Here is a 22,558-nt window from a genome sequence, read left to right on the forward strand (position 1 = left end):
TTGATTGCTTGATTAGCTAGTCCAGTAGATCGGCCTATTTTCGGATGCGATTCAGAACCACACTTTCGATATCTTTTCCGAGTGTATGGTGACTTGGCAAAATTTTTAGAGACATCTTCGTTGCTAGTGATCAACTGCTCCGGGTAGAACAGCTTCCGGGTTACAGTACTGGCTCCATCAAAGACGGTCAATTCCAGAGCAACGAATATGGCACGCTATGCATACTGGTCGAGTCATATATCACTGAAAAGGTTTAAGAATAAATTGTCTTCACTGTGAATAACTTGAATGTCTAACGAGTGCAAACGGTCCGTCTGGTTTTAACACTCCTGGGATTTTGTGTCACTCTGTGTTGAAACATACCACATAATCCGTCCTCAGGGTACAGCTGCTTGGACCTTAAGGCCCTTCTTCTTTGAGCCAGCTGCTTGAACGATAGTAGTCGCATATTTTCAATGCTTTGCTCGCGGTTTAGACCTGCAGATGAAGATTTAAAAAAAATGTAAATTGAAAACTTGTTGCAATTCCTGTTCTTTTTGTTTCCAGGTTCAACGAAACGAACTTACCTGGAGAGTTGACAAGCTCTTCGTGATTTTCTAGCGCTGCAAATCTCGGGCACAACCACCGACAGCAGTTCATGAATGTGCTCCTTCCTAAAGAGGTCAGGCTTCAGCGATCTATCAGGAATGGTTCGCATATACCAGGGTCGAAACCAATCATTTCACGTCCCGGGTTGGTACTGGTTTCTAAGTTGCCGGAAAACGCCACAATTTTCACCCTATTCCACGGGATTGAATCGATTTTCGACATAACATGTTGGATTTTTGCCAGCCAAGATCCGTCCTGCTTGACCCGGATCCGGTTGCCAATAATCTCAGCGGAAAGCGTCGTTGAACGCATCTATTTTGGAAAGAATATCCCATTTTCCGATGAAAACGTCACGCTTCAGAAGTAATTCTTCTCGAATTACGCATCAGGAGGATTTGCACCGTTCGGAAGTAGGTACATATGTAATTCTGCTCTAGCTTTGGCACGTAAAAATTTATGGCTTTCTTTCAATTCAACTTCACGGGCACAGATCACGCAGTTGTGTGGTCATGTCCGTGTTTTATACGATACCCGGCACCAGGATGGCTTGACCGATCTGTCCCTCTAACGTATAAGGGTCGGCTGCGCGCTAAGATCACCTTCAATTTCAATTCTTCGAAACTTCCCGGGAGAAAAGGTAGCGAGCTGCAGCAATCTGCGGAAAAAAAACTCATCATTGCTTCGCATTCAAGTCACCAGCGGCAGGTTGCTTTGTCCGTGCTTACCAACATCCTGATCGTCCAATATCGAATGAAACGGAATAACCAGTCTACGCTAGCAGCGATAAACGAAAACAGTGTTTATTTACATTGTCCTACACGCTCCAGATTTAATACTCAAAATAAGCTTAGAAGCTGGATCAAAAAGTTTCATTTTAAAAACTTGAAATTGTTCTCCATTTTTTCTTATGACGAGGGATTTAAGCAGAATTCGAATTGCAAATGAATTTTTTTAGAAAAAGCAAAACAGAGTTCGAGCTAATAAGTGGACTATTGAACTCTTTGTGTTTCTCTTGTGGCAAGGGTTCAAAACGGAGTTCGTTCCTTTTTCTTAATTTTGAGTTCCATTTGTGGAAAAGCAAAGCTCAAAACATGTTCATTTCAGAAAGCGTTTAAAAAAGAAACGGTACCGAACAGGAACGTTCCAATATTTTGAATCCGACAGAGTGGAAGGGGAACAGTCATCACAAAATGACCGTCGCTATCTGAATTACATTGTGTCTGCTTTAGTAATCATAAAATTATATGCGGCTTAAATTGAAGTTACCGTATCTTACATGCTGTGGACAGCGTCCAGAAGATTCATACACTTCTTCTTAGAAATCATAATTTATTGTTTTTTGTTTCGTGATTTTCCATTAATGTTTCGAAAAGATATGTATTTTTATTCAATCGAAAAGCATAAAGTTGAAAATCTGAAATTTTAAACTATTGAATGTTGCGTTACCGAGAATCAATTGAAAAATCAACGTTATGAAAATTGGTTTGGAAACTAAACAATTATTTTTTAAAAATCAACTCAAATTAAGTTTATTTTTAAACAAAAAACAGCCCGCAAAACGATAAAAACGAAACATGAACCTTATGTGAAAAAGTGATGGTATCTGGAAAGGTGATACAATGGTACGAACTATTTCCTTCAATTTTTCTGTAATCGTAAAAATGATCTCGAACCGTAAACCATACCGTCCATGGCTTATGTCAAAAATGAGCGAAATTTTTATATTCTGATACGACTCTGTAGCGTTTCAAAAACAATAATGGAACTTGAAGTATGCTCATATATCATACTAAAAGAGGTTAATTATCGCTTTTCGCGATGTTTTTAACATCGCTCCAGTTGGAAATAGAGCTTGGAGTACCGATATATAGTACAGATATTTCAGTTCATTGAATAGATTTTTCAATTCATTGAAATATAAGATTAAATCATAGATTATAACACTATTATAATAAAAAATAGTCTCGAATTTAAGTTTTAAAAAATTATTTAATAACAATTAGCTTCGACACTTCTACCGGTGATATTGGCAGAAGTTTCAAGTTTTATAAAAACTCCTGCCGATTTTTTTTATAATGAATAATTTTTGACATTTCTAGCGCAAGCTTGCTCCAGATATGACAAGGGATGAATAACACGAGAGTGTTCAAATCCTAGAAAAACAAACAAAAAAAAAAGCTCCATATACGAATAAAGGACGGAAAAAAACGTCCAAAAAATTCAACAACAAAAACCGGGCAGCAAGAGCAGACGAACATGATGGTTTTTGAGATTTATTTTCAGAAATTTTCATATTGAATTCAGTAATTAAGATATTGAATTATAATTTGAAAAAAAAAACATTTTTCCAAAATCTTTTTTCTTTCAAAAAATTCAAAAATCGGTCAAACTGGCAGCCTTGACTGTTTTCCGCTTTGTCATTTGTTTTTTGGTGCACGCTCTTTTTTTTAAACTCAAAATTAAGTAGTTTTGGTTCAAAACCGCACTTCAGTGGCATCCCTCAACTTTGAGTTTGTCTGGGCAATAGCAAAACTAAGTTCTGATAGGCATACTCAATACTAAGTTCGGCAGCCGAACTCGAATTTATCCTTTTTTTTTCGAGGGTAGCTTATTTTCAGGGAATTAAAGGATGATTAAAATTTGTTGTACCCGGATGTTACTGTTCCGGTACATTGCATTGCAATTGCAGAGCGGTGGAAACTGCATTGCAATTGCAGAGCGGTGACACTCCCAGTCATAGAAAACTTCCGGATGTTACTTCCTACGGGAAGTAAACAACATCCGGAAGTTTCCGGACATTCCAAGCCGCTCACCGTATGATGACAATGACGGACAGAGTTTTACGCTGACACGGTGATCATGCATTCCATTATGAAGTTCCTTCATAGTCTTCCGGTAATTGTTCCGGAACCACAAAATTTTGCGACGTGTTCGTTGGTTGCTGTTCCAGTTCGAACTGAACTCGCTAAGTGTTTTTAGTCCAACAAAGAGAGTTCAATTTTTAGTTCATAAGGTCGAACTCAGCTTTGCTCCCTCGCCGAAGGAAAAAAAATGGTTCAATTTTGAGTTCGCAGTTCGAACTCCATTTTGAACCATCGCAAGGAGGAAAAAGGGTACTTAACTTTAAGTTCATAGAATCGAACTATGTTTTGAACCTCGGTCGTACTTAATTTTGAGTTAAAATAAAAGAGCGTGTGGTGAATTCTGCTTCTCGTCGGAAATTCTACACAGCAAGAAAAATTCGTGTAATTTTAGATTGAAAACGATGCACGAAAACGGAACACCGTTTATGATCTAAAATTACATCATCTTTACATCGAGGCGTGTAAATTTAGACCAAAAACGATGCACGAAAAGAGAACAGCATATTGTCGTGTAAAAATACACAGCGATGTAAAATTTTAGATTTTTTTTCGGAATATTAGGAATTTTCATGAAATATTAGGATATTATGAATCGTTTGAGTAGAAAAATACACTATAGTTTCTGTTATTAAACATTTATTTTAAAAAACAATCATTAAAGAAAAAAAAGTACCCCCACCATCAAGAGGACCGCCAGGTTGGGGCACTGTTGAATATAAAGATGTCAATTCTGCTGATATTCTAATCTGTCAGGAGCAGTGGGGGACCAAAGGGAATTCCGTTCCGGACTGTCAGGGTCCGGATCCATACGTCATCCATATGTCATTACGTCACTGGTCGGGTCAGGATGGATTTTGCTTGCAAATGTCCCGAATTGTTCAGGAAAATTCCTCTCCTGGGTATCAAATTCCGGATCCCTGCCCCTTCAAAATCTGCCGTCGCTGTAATCGAGAAACAAATAATGATTTTCAATAACATCATTCGTTTGTTTTCAACTTAAAAACCTACCACTTTTACCAGAGAGCTTCGTCTTAGAATGAAGACACTCGGTTCCCGAAAAATGACTCGACTGACAAATGACACAAACAACAGTTTCAGTCAATATTAAATCAAACAGATATAATTTTACACTGCTTGTGATATAAATTTCATTGGTCGCTTTATTTTTACATCATGGAATGTAAAATTATACCAAAACAATTTATTTTTATTCGCTTTTTGTGAAAAGACTAAAATTACATCAAAATGAGTGGAAAATTACATCTTTTTATGATTATACTTGTGAAAAAATAGATCACTCGTGTTTTAGATTTCGTATACTTTTAGAAATTTTTTGCTGTGTACAGCGAAAAACAAAATTTAGAGAGCGAGTCTCGGATATTTCGGAAGTGGAACGCTAGCTTCGAGTTGGCTTTGACCATCAACGGCAACGGCGAACCGGAAGGTGACGGAAATCATCGTAACATCCGCAGCAACTTCCAGTACGGCAACGAAGATGTCCGGAAAAAATTTAGCATCGCGACGGCCTACTCAGTACCGTAGGACGGTTGCTTGTTACAGGTAGGTCACAAAATTCATTATTTTGGAGATATTTATGCAAAACTAGGTGGTCAAAACTATAGTTCAATTAGAAGAAAATATTGAGAACTTTTTTCTTTTGCTTTCAGGTTATGGTTGCTAGCCTGTTTCGAGAGTTTATCGATTGTGGGAATCAGAACCGGACAAATAAAATGTACACACCAATCGAATGTCCAGAATCCCCAGGGTCGTTATTTGACCAGATCGATTGTCGGAGAGGAATTTGTACATAGCCTGGAAATGTATCGGTCCGAAACCCTGCAGTGAGAATGACGGATATTGTCCCACCTAACCTGGTAGCTATTGGGCCTTATCCTGCGACGCGAATGAAGTGACTCGGAGTCACATTAGTCGTAGTCACGTGACTCTAGTCGGGGTATTCCGAGAGGCGACTCACTCACGGTGACTAGTTCATTGCCTCGGTGGCTTGATGTTCATTTTGACGTTCCAGAGTCAATGAACCAGTTTCATCGGGTTCACCATGCGAACTGTCAAACATGTAAGGAACATTCAAAGCAGGTAGTGTGATATTCAATTTCTTGGATGACGTCACATTCATGAAGAATTTCAAAATAATGCATTCAATTTTTATGTAACCAAACCCAATGTAGGACTTCAATAAGAGTGTGATTTGTATTTTTGTACGTGACAAAATTTCAGATTTAGATATAATGCATACTGAAAAGTGTTTATTTTAATTTTTTTAAATGAGATTCGAAATCAAGTCGAAATGTTTTTTTTTCTTTATTCGGATTCTCCATTTAGAATCGAAAATTTAAATAGCTTGAGAATTTCAAACTCGGATTGAAACTTCAAATCCAAAATTTCATTGTATATTTACGTTTGTCTTATAAATTTTATATATCTTATTAGTATTTGACGATAGGAAAGGGGTCATCCTTTTTTTTGCAATGATTGCGGTACTATGTGTCGGATCGAGATTAAAATTCTTACATGGTAGTTTTACAGGACAGATTTAAAATTTAAAATCAGTTGATAGAAAAAGGGGTCGTTCATGTTCATTGTTTGATATTTTTGCCATCAATTTTTATACCTCCGAAAAAGGCGTAGATTCGTACTCGTGTGTCGTTTTTAACGGATTAACATATTCTAATTTCAGTTTGAAAAACATGAAAAAGGATAGTGTATAAAAAGTGTTTAATATTAAAAGCGATATATTTTCATTAAGTGACATTTTATAAACTTTAATAATAATCATAACTATACTTTTAGCTCTGCCTTATTATACCAAACAAATCTTTAAAACTTCATCATATATGATGTAAAGAAGCACAACATATGACGGAATTTTCAAAGCGAGTTAAATATCCTGGGTGAAACAACAGTATTCTGCCTAAGAATTGATCAAGGATGACATGTCAATCCACCATTATTCCATCTGAAATTAACTTCTTAATTCTTCCCATGGTAGCACAGATTATTCAGAAATTTGCACAGCTGCATTTGAACTGGGCGTTTTGGATCAACACCATTTTCTCACCGAATGGTTAGGTCTGAGTGAAGAATCATTGCACAAATATTGAAGAGAATCGATTCACTAGTTTTCGTTCGGCAGTTCAAAAGCTACACAAAATTCGGATTTTTTTCGAATTCAAATCAAGTCGTGAATTAATGTTCAATAACTTGATATAACTTTTGCAGATTTTTGGATAAAAAAAACTTAATGATATTTTTTTATTTCTAAATTAGATTTTTTATCACATAATGAAAAATTTGTTCTGTTGAGTTTGATAAATACTTAATTCTGTATGATAATTGAGTGATAACTGCGATACAAATATGCTGCTTGATTAAATTCAGTCTGATAACATTGAAATTTGAAATTTTAATTGGATTTCAAAGGAAAAGATTTCAAAGGCATAAACATTTGAAATATGCAAGTAACTGGATTTATCAAAATTGCTAAGTTTTGCAACTACTAAAACATATGCAAAAACGTGAATTTCGTACCTCAAAAATCAAGTTACCTTTATTGATTGAACTTCATCCGAAGTTCATTCGAAATTATTTTTACCCAACGTTCGTACATACTCAGGTAATGCAAACCAGATAAATTTCATGCACAATTATGCACAGTTTCTTCAAAGTTTTGATTGTAAATGCATTTTAAATTGTTTGCGAAGTATTTATTTTTTTTGTTTGCAACTAGTTCAAGCAATCTTATTAGCAAAAAAAGCAACTTCTCTGTCTGTTTTGATTACCATCAATTTTAAAGTTAAAGATATGCGTCACCTCCCTTTACATTTGCTTGATTTTTGCCACTGTGTTCATTCGCATGGTACAAGATGAATCCAACGAGCTGTCAAAGCCCAAAGCAAATTCGAGATTCGATGGATTCGCAAAAAAAATGTGTCTCGCGTTTTTCGACGGTTCGGTTCGGCTTCCGTAAAACAGCAAATGACCGAGAATGTCTGGGTCATTACCACGGTTCTGTTGCCGCGGCTGTTCTCGGCCTAGTTTTACATCCCACTGCCGCTGGAATCGAAGGAACAGCAAATTTTGCTAACGCTGCGGCAGCAATCGGAATTTTCGAGCAGATCTGGGAGATGGTAGCGGAACTGGCCAGGAATCTAATCAGTTGTTTTTTTTCCAATGTGCCATCACCCTGAACATCCAGGTTAGGAATCAGCACTACCGGGAGGGCCAGCATCTGTCGCTGATCAAACAGATACTGGAACCTAGATCCCTCGTCGGACTTGGAGGTGCGGTACCAGACCGTTAAGGCGTGTATTGTGATGAACGCCAAATTTGTAGGTTGAAATGAAATTTATTTTCGAAATGTAATGTGCGTTTTTCAGAACTAGCTGCCCCTAATGGTAGGACGGTAAAAGAAAATGAAACAAGAAATTTATAAACAAAAAAAACTGTATTATGAGAACCATCTATTTTTTTTATTGAAAGAATCAACGGAAATAGTGAAAAAGTTACCGCAAAGCTTGCGTTAAGCTAAAACTTAATCTTCTTTCTTTGGGGCGTGAAAAAATTAAGTCATTGTAATTGTGATTTTTATTTACGGGAACCTTTTAAGTCCATCGGCCGGCGGGGGTAGGAACCCCACTGTTGCAGATCCAAGCTTCTTTTTTTTGTCTTGGAAACAACCGAATTTAAGTAGAAAAGTTTATGTTACAAGTATTCAGAATAAGTACTTCTAAATTCAATCACGTTTTCTGAATGATTTGTTAAAAAATCAGTTCGATTTTCATATATTTCTTTTGCATTGAACTTTTTTCCCATCGAGTCACCTGCGAAATAGGTCACGACTTCAAAAGTCACTTGGCACCGACTTGAGTCACGCCATTCGCCTCTGAGAATACGGCGACAGTAAAAAAAAAGTTCATTCGAGTCACCTAAAGTTCATTCAAGTCACGGCATTCGCCTGCTAGAATACGGTGACTCTAAAAATCTTAGTCACTTCACGTCACTCGCCTCGCAGAATAAGCCCCATTGTATTAATCACCAGATTCATTCGGATTATTAGAAAATGTAAGTTGAAATCAATTGAATAAAGAAAGTATAAAACATTTTCAATTATTAATTATTTCGAGATCCGAATCCCCATCAAAAATTTCATTGCATGTATTTGTGTCATTCACGTACGATTCCAAAAACCGTGTGCATAACGTTGGAAGAACGTTTCGTCAAATCGTATCATAACTGTTACTGTAAATGTTGAGTTACAAGAGTACTTTAAGAATAACTTTAACAATAACAGTTTGATGCTCTTAATATGTTTCAGTGAGCGATTTTTGGATGTTTTCTAAACTGTTTGTAGAACAGTTCTCCCATACAACTGTTCTAACAGTTTTTAACAATTACATAACCTAACAACATATTTAAAATACTGTCAATTTGGAATTCAAGATTTAGGTAATGTATTTTACATTTTCAATTAACATTTGTTAAAAGTTTTTTCACGCTTCATCAAATCGTCGTTTGACTGTTCCAGAAAACATTTGGTTATAATCCTCATTTATGCGGGAGGAGTTAATTTTTTAATGCCTTTAACACTAAACATACCGACACTTTGTATATACCTATTCATACCGCGAGCGGTCAAGTGACGGCAAACACCGTTTTCGCTAAAACTCCTTTGTTTCTCAACCGATTTCCACGAAATTTATAGTTTTGAAAAGCATTTAATTCGACTAAAATATGTTTCTCAGTCAATTTTCAGCTAAAATCAAAGATTCCTAAGTTATTTGAAGTTCAAAAAAAAATTTATGAAAAAACATGCCTCAGAAAATAGGCTGTAAATTAGTTTTAAAGAGCTCGAAAAAAATTTCACTTAGTGCCTCAGAAAGCTGAAGTTAGAAGCTATATGTTGCACATATGAAATATTTTTTCAAAAAATTTCTAAGATCATGGCTACAAAAAATGTACAAAAGTTGTGTAAAACCTGTACTTTTCAATCAATCAACCGCCAAACCTGTTAATGTTACAGCAGAAAATTTTTAAAAATTGAATTGTAAAGTTGACGTAATTTGTCACATTTTGGCATCTTTAGATTTTTAAAATACGAAATACATAATTTATGACGACTTTTCAAAGGTAGCTATTTTTCGAACTTTTTATCAATTGGGATTTTCTGAGGCAATCCCCACACCTAAATTCAGCTTTGCACTGGATTTTGAGTATGTTATCGTAAGGTTTAGGCTTTAAAACTATATGCAAAAGAAAGCAAATTTCATACCGGTTCTAGTGATGTAACTGCATTGGCGATGCGATGCTTGACAAAAATATAATAAATATATTTCTGAAAGTAAAACCAGAAAATTTGAGCGAATGCTCGTTTTTTTTTTTTTTTAAATATGTCTTTATTAGTCTTTTAATCATTACATTTAAGTTACATTATTAAAGTTAAATTAAAGTGTTCAGATCAATTATGATCAGTTCAACTCTTTGATACAGTTAATTTTAAACATTGTTTATTTGATTTAAATTTGCTTTAGCTATAAATAATTTGATTTATAGGAGAATATCCTGTTGAGCAAAAAAAAAAAAATGTATAAACTTAATCCTAAATCCTAAAAACTAACTTAATTGTAAAGAGAACGAATCTCTGCGATGGAAGACTGCATCGATTTGCCTCTGAAGTTGGAGATAATTTTGTTGGCCATCTCTCCGATCGATTCAATGCCCGCAATCCGATGAAGATCTTCGGTGCTGTGCCAAGGTGGAAGCCGCAAAATCATTTTCAGAACCTTGTTCTGAATCCTCTGGATGGCTTTTTTCCTCGTCGCGCAGCAGCTAGACCAAATCGGAACTGCATACATTATCGCTGGTCGAAAGACCTGTTTGTAGATTAACATCTTATTTCGCAGACACAACCTGGATTTCCTGTTGATGAGAGAATAAAGAGATTTAGTGTATTTATTACATTTAGATTGAATATCTTCAATGTGATTTTTAAAAGTAAGATTCCGATCAAGTGTAAGTCCCAAGTACTTCACGTGATCAGACCATTCTAATGAAACCCCATTAAAAGTTATGGAATGATTTTCATTAGGTTTTAAAAAATTTGCTCTTGGCTTATGGGGAAATAAAATAAGTTGAGTTTTGGAAGCGTTAGGAGAAATTTTCCACATTTTCAAGTAATTCAAAAAGGAATTTAAATTTTGTTGCAATCTACTGCATACCACCCGTAAATTTCGACCTTTGGCTGAAAGCAAAGTATCATCAGCAAATAATCTTCTACCTTTTCCTTCTGGTACATCAGGAAGATCAGAAGTAAAAATATTATATAAAATTGGCCCAAGTATACTACCCTGAGGGACACCAGCTCTAATGGGTGTCCTTTCAGAGCATGAATTTTGATAGCTTACTTGTAAGGTTCGGCTAGTCAAATCATTTTGAATAATTTTGGTGAGATATACAGGAAAATCAAATCGAGCTAATTTAGCTACTAAACCTTTGTGCCAAACACTGTCAAAAGCTTTTTCAATATCAAGAAGAGCAACACCAGTTGAATAGCCTTCAGATTTGCTAGCGTTAATCATATTAGTTACACTCAAAAGTTGATGTGTAGTAGAATGTCCATGACGAAAACCAAATTGTTCATCAGGGAAAATAGAATTCTGATTAATGTGAATCATCATTCTATTCAAAATAACTCTCTCAAATAGTTTACTTAAAGAAGGAAGCAAACTAATTGGTCGATAACTTGAAGGCTCTGAAGCACTTTTTCCAGGTTTTAAAATTGGAGTTACTTTGGCATTTTTCCATTTATTGGGAAAATAAGCCAAGTGAAAACATTTGTTGAAGATTTTAACTAAAAAATTTAAAGTGCTTTCAGGCAACTTTTTAATAATATAGAATATAGAAAATCCCATCTTCCCCTGGAGCTTTCATATTTTTAAATTTTTTGAAAATCAATTTAAGTTCATCAATATTTGTCTCAGAAGAACTTTCAAACACATTTTGCTTAGAAAGAATATCATCAAATTCTAGGGAAATTTGAGCATCAATTGGACGTTGATATTGGCGTCGACGAATGTTTTTCAGTCGTATCAAAAACTGAAGATCATCATCAATTAAAGGTTGATTAAATTTATGTTTAACTTTAGGTATTGAGGCGGCTTTAGCATTGACTATTGAAGTTGTCAAATTTTCTACAGCCAAATCAATATCTTCTATTGAATTCAGTGGAACGTTTACATCTAAATTACGTTCAATAAAATTCATATATCGCTCCCAGTTAGCCTATTGAAAGTTAAAAGTTGATTTTAAAGGGTTTTCAATGGGACTTTGGGATAAAGAGAAAGTTACTGGAAGGTGGTCTGAATCGAGGTCCGCATGAGTAACTAATTGACTACAATGCTCGCCTAAATCCGTTAGAACCAAATCAATTGTGGAAGGATTTCTAATCGAAGAGAAACAAGTATGCCCATTAGGATATTCAACAGTATAATAACCTGCAGAGCAATCATTAAACAAAATTTTCCCATTAGAATTTGATGAAATATTATTCCAAGATCGGTGTTTGGCATTAAAGTCACCAATAATAAAAAATTTAGATTTATTTCTGGTGAGTTTTTGTAAATCTCCCTTCAAAAAATTTTTCTGTTCACCGCTGCATTGGAAAGGCAAATATGCGGCAACAATTATAATTTTCCCCATAGAAGTTTCTAATTCAATTCCAATTGTTTCTAAGACTTTTGTATTGAAAGAAGGGAGAAGTCTAAATTTGAGACGACTATTGATGACAATAGCTACACCCCCACCTTGTCGATCAAGTCGATCATTTCGCAAAATTTTAAAGAAAGCATTGCTTTTCAAGTTATTGTCTGGCTTTAAAAAAGTTTCAGTGATGGCAGCAATATGTATGTTTTGGGTTTTCAAAAATAAAAAGAACTCATCTTGGTTAGCCAGCAAAGATCTAGCGTTCCAATTCATAATATTTAAACATCTATTTAGATCCATGAGGGAATCGCAAAGTCATAATAATTTTGTTAGCATAATTAAAAGAAGTTTGGAAAGCTTCAAACATTGAATTTGCTTTCAACATAAGTTGCATCATTTCCATTAAATTTTGATGCAAAAATTTTAATTTTTCCTCAGTTATCTCACCCAAATCAACAAAATTGTTAGGATCAGAAAATGAAGGAGAAGAACAAGTATTTGAATTTCGGGGATTTTCCCAAGCCTTCGCATGAACGTTGGGACTTGGTTTTTTCCCATTTTTATTAGTTAAACCTGAAGAGGGAAACCCATTTTCAACCACCTCTGAGAACGATAAACAACGAGTCTGAGGCGCAGAATCAGCCCAGGTAACATTAAAATCACTTCGGGTATTACCCAGCCGTGATTCCAATGTAGGCCGAGGCTGACCGCGAACAGGCAGGCTGTTTGCCGGTCTGACGTGTGAAGATGAAAAAGAGGAAGGAGGAGAAGAAACTTTTCTGGAAACTTTGGGATTTTTCCTAGAAGCAACAATTTTTGCCCTAACGGGACAGTCTAGAGAATTCGAGGAATGATTACCTGCGCAATTCGCACACTTAAAAAATTCTGTTTTTGGCTTATCACCACCAAAAAGGCATTTAGATTTTTCATGATCGAATGAGCCGCAAAACATGCATCTGGCATTCATTCTACAATTTTTAGTGCCATGACAAAAAGCTTGACAACGACGACATTGCGTAATATTTTGTAGAAAATTGGTAGAAGATTTACGAAAAGGTTCGAATTTGACTCGACAATGAAACATAAGACGAGCCTTTTCAAGAATTTGCAAATTATTAACCTGATCCTTTTTAAAATGGATCAAATAAAGTTCAGGAGCAAAACCAACACTACTGGTATTATTCGTGTTGGTTCTTTTCCTCATTTGAATTACTTGAATTGGAGAAAAACCTAACAAAGAATTTAATTCAGCTGTGATCTCATCCGGTGTCTGATCGCCAGTGAGACCACGAAGTACAACTTTAAATGGACGATCACTTCTAGTGTCGTACGTAAAAAATTGGTGTTTTTTATTATTCAAATAATTTAAAACCTTTTGAAAATCATTAAAAGATTCCGCCAATATACGAGCAGTTCCCCTTCGACCGATCTGAAAAGAAATCTTCACATCCTTGACGGAAGTGACGATTTCTTTTCGAAAGGCATTGAAGTCAGGAATCGTGACCGTTATTGGTGGAATCTTTTCGTTTTTAAGAGTATAAGAAGAAGAAGGTTTCTTAGTACTCTTATCAGAATTAAATATGAATATTTCCTCATCACCGATGTTATGAAGGACATCGAATGAATTGGAAATTTCAACTTTTTTGGGCGATGGACCTGAATTAGGTTCGGCAATCCGTTTTCTCCCGGCCCTTGAGTCGGCCGAAGACTTCCCCATGCTGGAAAGAAAAGAGAAAAATATGAATAAAAGAAAATAAAAATAATTATAGCACTGAAAAGTGCTGATTGAAAAACAGGTAAGGAAAAAATAAATAATGTAAAAATGTTCCTACAGGTACACAGCAACGATACGATGCTCCGGCGTACGTGTTGACGGCTCAACGGTACAGATGGAAGTGAGCGAATGCTCGTTTGTTTTTTCGTTTCCTTTCATCCGTCTTCGTGTGCAAAATAGCTTTGAGATATTACCACCCACTGCGCCCGTCTGCCAAGCAAGAATTTTTGGTGACTTTTCAAAATTCAGACACTACTCCACTGTTTTATTTATCATATTTTTGTCAAGCATTGCACCGCCAATACAGTGACATCACTAGAACCGGTATGAAGTTTGCTTTCTTTTGCATATAGTTTTAAAGCCTAAACCTTACGATAACATACTCAAAATCCAGTGCAAAGCTGAATTTAGGTGTAGGGATTGCCTCAGAAAATCCCAATTGATAAAAAGTTCGAAAAATAGCTACCTTTGAAAAGTCGTCATAAATTATGTATTTCGTATTTTAAAAATCTAAAGATGCCAAAATGTGACAAATTACGTCAACTTTACAATTCAATTTTAAAAAATTTCTGCTGTAACAGGAACAGGTTTGGCGGTTGATTGATTGAAAAGTACAGGTTTTACACAACTTTTGTACATTTTTTGTAGCCATGATCTTAGAAATTTTTTAAAAAAATATTTCATATGTGCAACATATAGCTTCTAACTTCAGCTTTCTGAGGCACTAAGTGAAATTTTTTTCGAGCTCTTTAAAACTAATTTACAGCCTATTTTCTGAGGCATGTTTTTTCATAAAAATTTTTTTGAACTTCAAATAACTTAGAAATCTTTGATTTTAGCTGAAAATTGTCTGAGAAACATATTTGAGTCGAATTAAAAGCTTTTCAAAACTATAAATTTCGTGAAAATCGGTTGAAAAACAAGGGAGTTTTAGCGAAAACGGGGTTTGCCGTCATTTGACCGCTCGCGGTATGAATAGGTATACCACATGCGTTATTCGAAAACCGCAATACTTAAAAAAAATTTAAAAACGCAAAAATACTTGCATTTCGTAAACAAAAATAGTCCTGTCGTGAAATTTGCGAAAAAACATTTATATAAGGCGTAATCATCGTTTAAAGTTCAAAAACCGTCATTTGACCGCCTCCGGTACGTTTAGTGTTAAATAAGGCAATAACTGCTGATTGATAATTTTGATGACTATTAATAAAATGAGTTTTTTTTACACAGCAAATGAACAAAGAAAATATTTTTATTTCTTTTTCAAACAGGACATACTGTAGTTATAAAGGTTTAAAAAAAGCGAATCGAAAATTCTCTTAAGAGTGATAGAAAGTCAAGTTTTTTTTAATGCTTCTTATGTTTTAAAACGTTTGTGAGAACCTAAAACTATGCAATAATTTTTATTGTTACGTACATTGAAAAAAAAAAAGATGCCTTAATGATGCCTAATTTTGCAATCGTTTAAATTCCATAACAAATCATGCTTTAATTTTGATATCGAATCTTGAATTCAATAAGTTCTATCTAATTCTTAATTTTCTATTAGCTTAGCGATGCTTAGTTAAACAGCTTAGTGATGCTAAGTTAAACAATCGAATTAAATTCTATACTAAGTTTTTCTCTAAGCTTGCTGTTGTTAGCTTATTATGGTCTCGGTTTGCTATCAAAGGAAGAATAATAAAACCTTAATGATGCCTTATTTTACTGTTGCCAAAAAACAGTCACCAAATGGTGCTATCATTTTGCTATTAATACCTCATTTACGTTTCACTTTGCTATCCAAAAAACAGATTTCGATACCTTAATGATGCCTTGTTATGTTATCGTCTGAAAATGAATACCTAAATATGCTATCATTTTGGTGCCGATGCCTTGGTCACGTTTTGCTATCGATTCAGGCATCAAAGTCTGCTCGGGTTTCTAAAACATATAAAAGTTAATATGAACGAGCCCTTTTCCTGCCGTCTGATACAATTTTTGAAATCAGGAATAGACCCTTGGTCTTGCAATACTCCCGTGTATGGATTTTTGTCTCGAACCAATCCAAAATTTAAAAAAGTTATAATGAACGACAATTTTGCTGTCGTATGATTAAAAATTTGAATCCAGAAATCAAGCGTTTTGGTTTTTCTCGACCCCGAAGGGAATCCACAGAGAACAGACATACAAGCTAGCCCACGAAACTTGTGTAAAATTTCCAACGATAGTTTTGAACAATTTTTTTTTGTTTTTTGGCTGGGCCTTTTCGAAAACTGGTCACTTGAAAATTTGATTTCTAACTTTTGAACGGCGCAATAGATGGCACTATTTCAAGTCAATTTCTAACGTATTTTTGGAATGTCAGCATTTGAAATTTTACACACTTTTTGGAAGATTTTTTGTTCGAGCTTGTACGTCTTTTTATTCTGTGGGGAATCTTTAAAATTCGGTTACAGTTGCAAATAAGACTTGATTTTTGTAGGTTTGTATAGTTATAGGTGTGTAATTCAAATAGTTTGAAATCAGAGAAATATAGTAAAAAATTTTAACAAATTTTCTCAATACACTTGTTTTGATATCTTTTTATAAATCAATCTGCGAATCTAAGATGCTCACTGCGAAAAAGTGTTGATAAAAAGATTATTTTCGTAATTTTTACAATTGGTAAAAATTAAAACTTTAAGTATTCTTTACAGAATTTTCCGATATAAACGTCATTTCACAAATGAAAATTAAACACACATCTTCGTAGAAGAAAAAGTAAAAACAATCGTTAAGTTATCCACAATATTTTTACTGGGCATCAATCAGCGTAAGACCCTCATTTTAATGATTCTCATTTTGCAACAATTCCAAAACAATTATTCAAAAAAGTGTTCGTTAATAATTGCTTTGAATTAAAAACTGAACATTTAATTATTTTTCTGAAGCATTTTGCTGAATCGTTGTTCGAAAGTTTCGAATTATTAATACATAATTCTTGTTCCAATTCTTCAATTCTTGAAAATAAATTTAATTCTTAATAAGATCATCAAAATCATATTTTTCACAGTTCCGTGCGGGCCTTCGTAGAGTGCGGTTGTGTTTTTTTCCCTCATGCGTTGTGTTGTTGGGTAAAAATTTTCTCTCCGGCGATGGAGGTGTGTGGTCGTTATCGCGTCGTTATCAAAGTTAGATGTTATGTGCTGGCTAAGTTTCTGGCTATTAAGTGACGCTAAACCATAGTCATAATGGGAAATATTAATGGAAGTAAGGGTCTCAGAAAACGGGCGTTGTTAAAAAAAAAATTAAATAAAACTGAAAGAATGCTCCCGAGAGTGTCGATGGAAGGTTTAGTGCGGATGGCAGGCTTTTGTGTAGTTTTCGGTTCTCTGGAAGTGACGTGGGTTCAAGGATAACGAAGTGATCGGCTGGCTCAATGAATTGTGGACATTGTACCTACCTAGTGATAGTAAAAATTCGCTCCAGCAAATTTAAAGTTGTAAAAATGGCTGCCATCGAGCGAAGTCAATTAAGTGGTGGCAATTGGTTGGCGTGAGAGAGAGGGGGCATGTATGTTGAGTGAAAAGGTTGAATCGTGTGAGGGAGGGATTGTGTCGGAGTATCTGGTGTGTTGGTATGCGTAATAAATATGTAAGTCCGACATCACGTGGAACACACACACGTCTATGTGATTATTGTCAACGCAGGTTCGAGCATGTTTTTCGGAATCAGAGTTCACGAGATGAGTCAACATGTAAAACTAGAACGAGACTCGGGTGAGGCATTTCCGATTACTCTTTCTCATATCTTTTATTGCATGTTTAATTTAGGTTCTTTTGATATTAACACAGGAAATTCGCATCATATTTTAGGTATTCTGTTCGAGAACTGGAATATGATTTTTTTTTCTTTTGCATAAAAAATTAGTTTTTCTGATCAAATTTCAGCCTTGATTGCTGAAGATTGTGACACCTTTTCAGATTCATATTTATTTCAGCATATTTTGTCGACCCTTTTTTGAATTTATGTTTTTGCATATTTTTACAGCTAAGTTCATTAATAGAGTGTTTTATTTCAATAATAGATCATAACTTTTTGTATAAGAAGCGGTGGAGGATTATATTAACCAAGTAAATGTTTCTCTCGAGAAAATTATTTAATTATATTTCCCTTCCAGTCCAGTCCATTTGTACTACGGGTCAAATGCAGTGGCAACTGGCTTTAGTCGGAATGAAGTGGTTGTTGTTATTCTGTTGATTTTAGCAACGAAAACGAATGCTATCAATTAAATTTCCTAACAATTCTACAGTCTGAATCAGCTTGAGACGGCATAACTACTAGCTATTTTCGTTTTGTGAAATATTTTAGATTTTTTCTTCATAGTACAGTATTCGCACATTAGTTGTACGATTTTTAATCGGATACGCTCGAGTATTGGACGTTTTAGGGAGCTAAGTTAAAGGCCAGTTTTGCTTAACAGTCCTAACTTTTGTTTGGATGGATCAAGAAATCAAGTGTTTTTTTTTAAATATTTCACGAATCGGAAACCTCACAATTAAAGTTTTTGCTCCATCAGATGCAGTCAATCAAAGACTTGTAAGATACCGTTTCTAAGATATTTTTACAAACATCTACTTCTACCAAATTTATATGAAAAAAACTAAGTTTAACATTGCATGTTTCAGCGTGTCCTGTTTTCATAGGAAATTTTAAAATTGATTTGATAATTTAGATGATAACAATTTATTATTCCAGCTACCACCAGCAAATTCTGCAGTGAAGGAGTCCGGAACTTCAATCATATTGTTGCTTTGAATTTAATTTTATGTTTTAGTTTGATAACCATATGATCAATACATTATTAAGCATTCTTTGACACTAACTACTAAATGCTTCTTTAGTATTAATTGCTGCTGTGCCGGAGGAAACCATAAATTTCAACAATTTATATCATGGTGTATTTCGATAAACTGTTGAGAACTATTCAATGATTGATTTTAATTTTCATTATTAATTTAAATTAATAAATTTATAATCTGAGATATTTAAATTTCCAAAACTTATTTTACCCAGACAACATTGTTTTATGCAATAACATAAGAAAATTAGTTTCAGCTTACGTTTTGATTCATTTTTCAGACAAAAAAAACTTACAATGCAGCAAAACTTCGGACCATGAACGATAAATTGTTTTCAAATAGCTTAGTTAGTCATTTGATTTTCAATCCATTTTGTTTCTGCATAATTATTTACATTTCAGTTGTAAATTTTATATTATATTGTATGAATATATCGCATTGGGTAATTATTTGAACAATCCATGCGAGCATTTTGTAGATTGCATATTTCGATTGATTCCTCTACGTTTACGCATAATTTCATTTACAGTGAGAACATCAGGTGCTGTATGGTATTCTCTCGGACCTCATATCACAGCGAGTGAGCAATATATGATTATGATTAATTAATCGAAGTTACCTTTTTCCAGCAAATAAAGTACGTGCAATAAAAAAAAACATACTTATAGATAAGTATTTGCGAGTTATTTTACGATACATAAAATATTACTAAACTAATCAACAAACCAATTCATTTTGCAGCGGTATCATCATTCAGAATATGAAGTATTGGATTCAACAGTTCGCTCATCATTACCGCTTTCATTGCTTAAATTTTATATTGCATTGAATATTTTATCATTTTATTGAAACATGTTTTTTTATCATATCTAATCAATTTGCTATATCATATTTCATTATACAATATTTCATTACATTATAATACTGCAAATTATATATCAAATATTTTTATATAAACAAAAGACAAGGGTAGGGGCATCTGAGTATCCTCGTTTTACAAAAAGAGCGGGTTACCGTGTATGCTAGTACCGCATTGAATACTACACTCAGAGGAAATCTTATTATAAATTTCATAAGATACATCTTATGAACTACTTTTTTGCGTCCAAACTAATTGTTCATAAGAGTCTTATGAAATTCTTTCAATTTTCATACGATGTTCTTATGAAAAATAGAAGAAACGGCATTGTGAAAAAATGATGAACACGTTCATTCATAGCATCAGTTTTTTTTTCATCATCTAACAGTACGAAGCAATCGCCAGTTCATAGTTATTATAGTTTTCCTTCAATGTTAAATGTTATTGTTATCTCCGGAATGGTAAGTGTGTTTTTGGTGTGAACGTGGAATATATTAGAAAACTAAAATACATTATTTGTTTACTTTTCAGCAAGCTGATCGGCAAAAAACCAAAGGTCGAAGATTAAGATGCGGCAAAAAAAAACTTTGATGGAGCCGTCTGTTGATGCGCTGCTGATGGTGACAATGAAGGATTTAATTTTAAACGAATTTGGCAAACAATAAAGTGAATGTTTTCAGCATGAAATATAGAGAATTTTTCTTATTAGAAAGTGATTTACTGTTTCCATAAGAATCTCTTATGAAAAGCAACAACCTCTCATTGAAGTAGGCGTTCATCTTCAGAATTCATTCGCGTCATAAGACAATCTTATGAATTTCATTAATTTTTCTTATGGCGCCACTTCATAAGAGAATCTTATGGCATACATAATAGTATTTTTCTGAGTGTAGACGTTCCTCAATTTATGTCAAGGGAATTTGGCATGGTTGAGAAAAATAAAGTATTTGATTACTTTTTGTAAAATAAGGACGCACTCTTTTTTCGGAAGCCTTGGCGGCGGGATTATAATTTGCATGCTATCGTGGTTAGTCAACAATATGGTTATAGCTTCTCGAGACTTTCCCCCTTTTTATCCTGGATACCGTAAGTGCTTCTGCTTACGATTCCATTCCCTTTGAAGTCTCATTGAGTGGTTATGACTATATTGCGTGGTAACCAAGATAGACGCGTGGGTTATTTTCTTTGCCACAACCGCGGCGCTGCCGTAAACCCAAGGTGGATACAATACATACATACATACAGATCATCAAAATCATATTTTTCTTCACGCTCTCAATATTTCCAAACTTTTTGTATAATGTTTGAATAAAATAAAAGAATATTGAATAAAGAGTTAATTTCTGAAAGTTAATACTCTTTCAATATTTCAGTGAAAAGTCATAATCAATTGCAATTGAAATAACCAAACTTTCAGATTCAGAATGGATTTTTAACCTAAATTATTAAGCTGGATTTCTACTCAAAAGTTTAAATATTATTGTGTAGATGAGCTTAAAACAGTATCGGCGATATAATTGGTGGAATCCTGAAATCTAGCTGTGTTGGTCAAAAATTCGAAAAAAAATCTTCCGAATGCTCTGTTGTGGTATTAGCCTACTTGGTTGAATGATTCAACTGAATCAAAGCAATCGAAAGATTCCTTTTAATTCAACCACGGTAAATGAAAAGTTCATATACCAGTATTTCGATAGCAACTTACTACCTTCTTCAGTGAACGTTTTCAATCGAAAACGTTCACTGTAGAAGGTAGTAAGTTGCTATCGAAATACTGGTATATAAACTTTTCATTTACCGTGGTTGAATTAAAAGGAATCTTTCGATTGCTTTGATTCAGTCTTCCGAATGTTCAACTTGAGCGATTGCCTTGTTTCCGAAAAAATAGTCGGGGATGAAGGAATAATTTTATTTCTCCTGGGAAAATTAAAAAAAAAATGGCAAGTTTTTGTAACCTATGCTGTATAAACTGATTTTGGAAATAAAATTTTGAACTCGTTTTTTTATCAGATTTTATCCATCACCTTTAGTTTTAAAAATAGTATTTTCAGTATTTTTAGAAAATTGAATAGATATCATTAGAGATGTACCGAATAGTGCTAAATAGTGAAAAACACTATTTTCTGAGTTTGTATAGGATTCGGAGCATAACTGATATCAAGTTTCAACCAATAATCTAAGTTTCGTATTTTTAATTTAATTTTTAATACCATAAAATCCCCATGATTGAAATTTATTTTTATAATTTTAATCATAATTTGGTCTCAGGACAACTTTATCGTAAAAATTTCTTACTTAATTAACTTTATTTTGAAAGTTTTCAAATTAAGAATGGATTTTTTTATAAATACTATGGATCATTATAAAAATAATTTAATTGTGATAACGGCTCAAAATGCAAAACGTCCTCCGAGCCAAAGGGGATTCAAGTGCATAAAAGCTAATGAAAGACGTAAAATATTACAGTAAACGAGACTTCGAAAGAAAAATACATGATTAATTAAAAAAAATTATTTCAAGAAAACACATTTTGAATTTGATGTGTTTGACCATTTCCCATATATTTATCTAAAATTTGTATTTCTTTTTCAATCGTAAAAGTATGTAAATTGAAATTCTAAAAATCTGAAAAAAATCCAAATTATGAAGAATCGTTTTATATCAATAAATTAAAATTGATCATTTTTGCTACGTCGAGGCCAATACAATCAAAGCTAATTTTTTCAAAAACGTTCGAAAATAAGAAATAACAACAACAAAAATCGAATCTGCCTAGGTGGACATCTGGAGAAGGGAGGTAGGGGTTGCCGAATATTCACACTTGTGCACGGAGAGGGAGAAAGGGGTGAAAATTTTTTTTTTGTCCACGTGGTATCTGAACGGCCCCAAAGGCAATTTAACACTTAAGATCTCAAGTTCTTTTTACTTCTGAAAA

General features: G+C 34.1%; 2 protein-coding genes across 4 annotated transcripts in view; both read right to left on the minus strand.

The window, feature by feature from the left end:
• The window catches only part of LOC129749072 (sodium channel protein Nach), a 38,080-nt gene that overhangs the window by 4,234 nt on the left and 11,288 nt on the right, over positions 1 to 22,558 (minus strand). The gene's annotated exons all lie outside the window — the stretch shown is intronic.
• LOC129749074 (eukaryotic translation initiation factor 3 subunit M-like) lies at positions 94 to 1,093 on the minus strand. Its single transcript, XM_055743920.1, has 3 exons — positions 567 to 1,093; positions 364 to 477; positions 94 to 243 (listed from the first exon to the last, which is right to left on the minus strand). Exons 1-3 carry the CDS (start codon positions 637 to 639, stop codon positions 188 to 190), a joined length of 243 nt encoding a protein of 80 aa, XP_055599895.1. The 5' UTR covers positions 640 to 1,093; the 3' UTR covers positions 94 to 187.

This window comes from Uranotaenia lowii, chromosome 2 (assembly GCF_029784155.1).
Source record: "Uranotaenia lowii strain MFRU-FL chromosome 2, ASM2978415v1, whole genome shotgun sequence".
NCBI classification, from domain to species: domain Eukaryota; kingdom Metazoa; phylum Arthropoda; class Insecta; order Diptera; family Culicidae; genus Uranotaenia; species Uranotaenia lowii.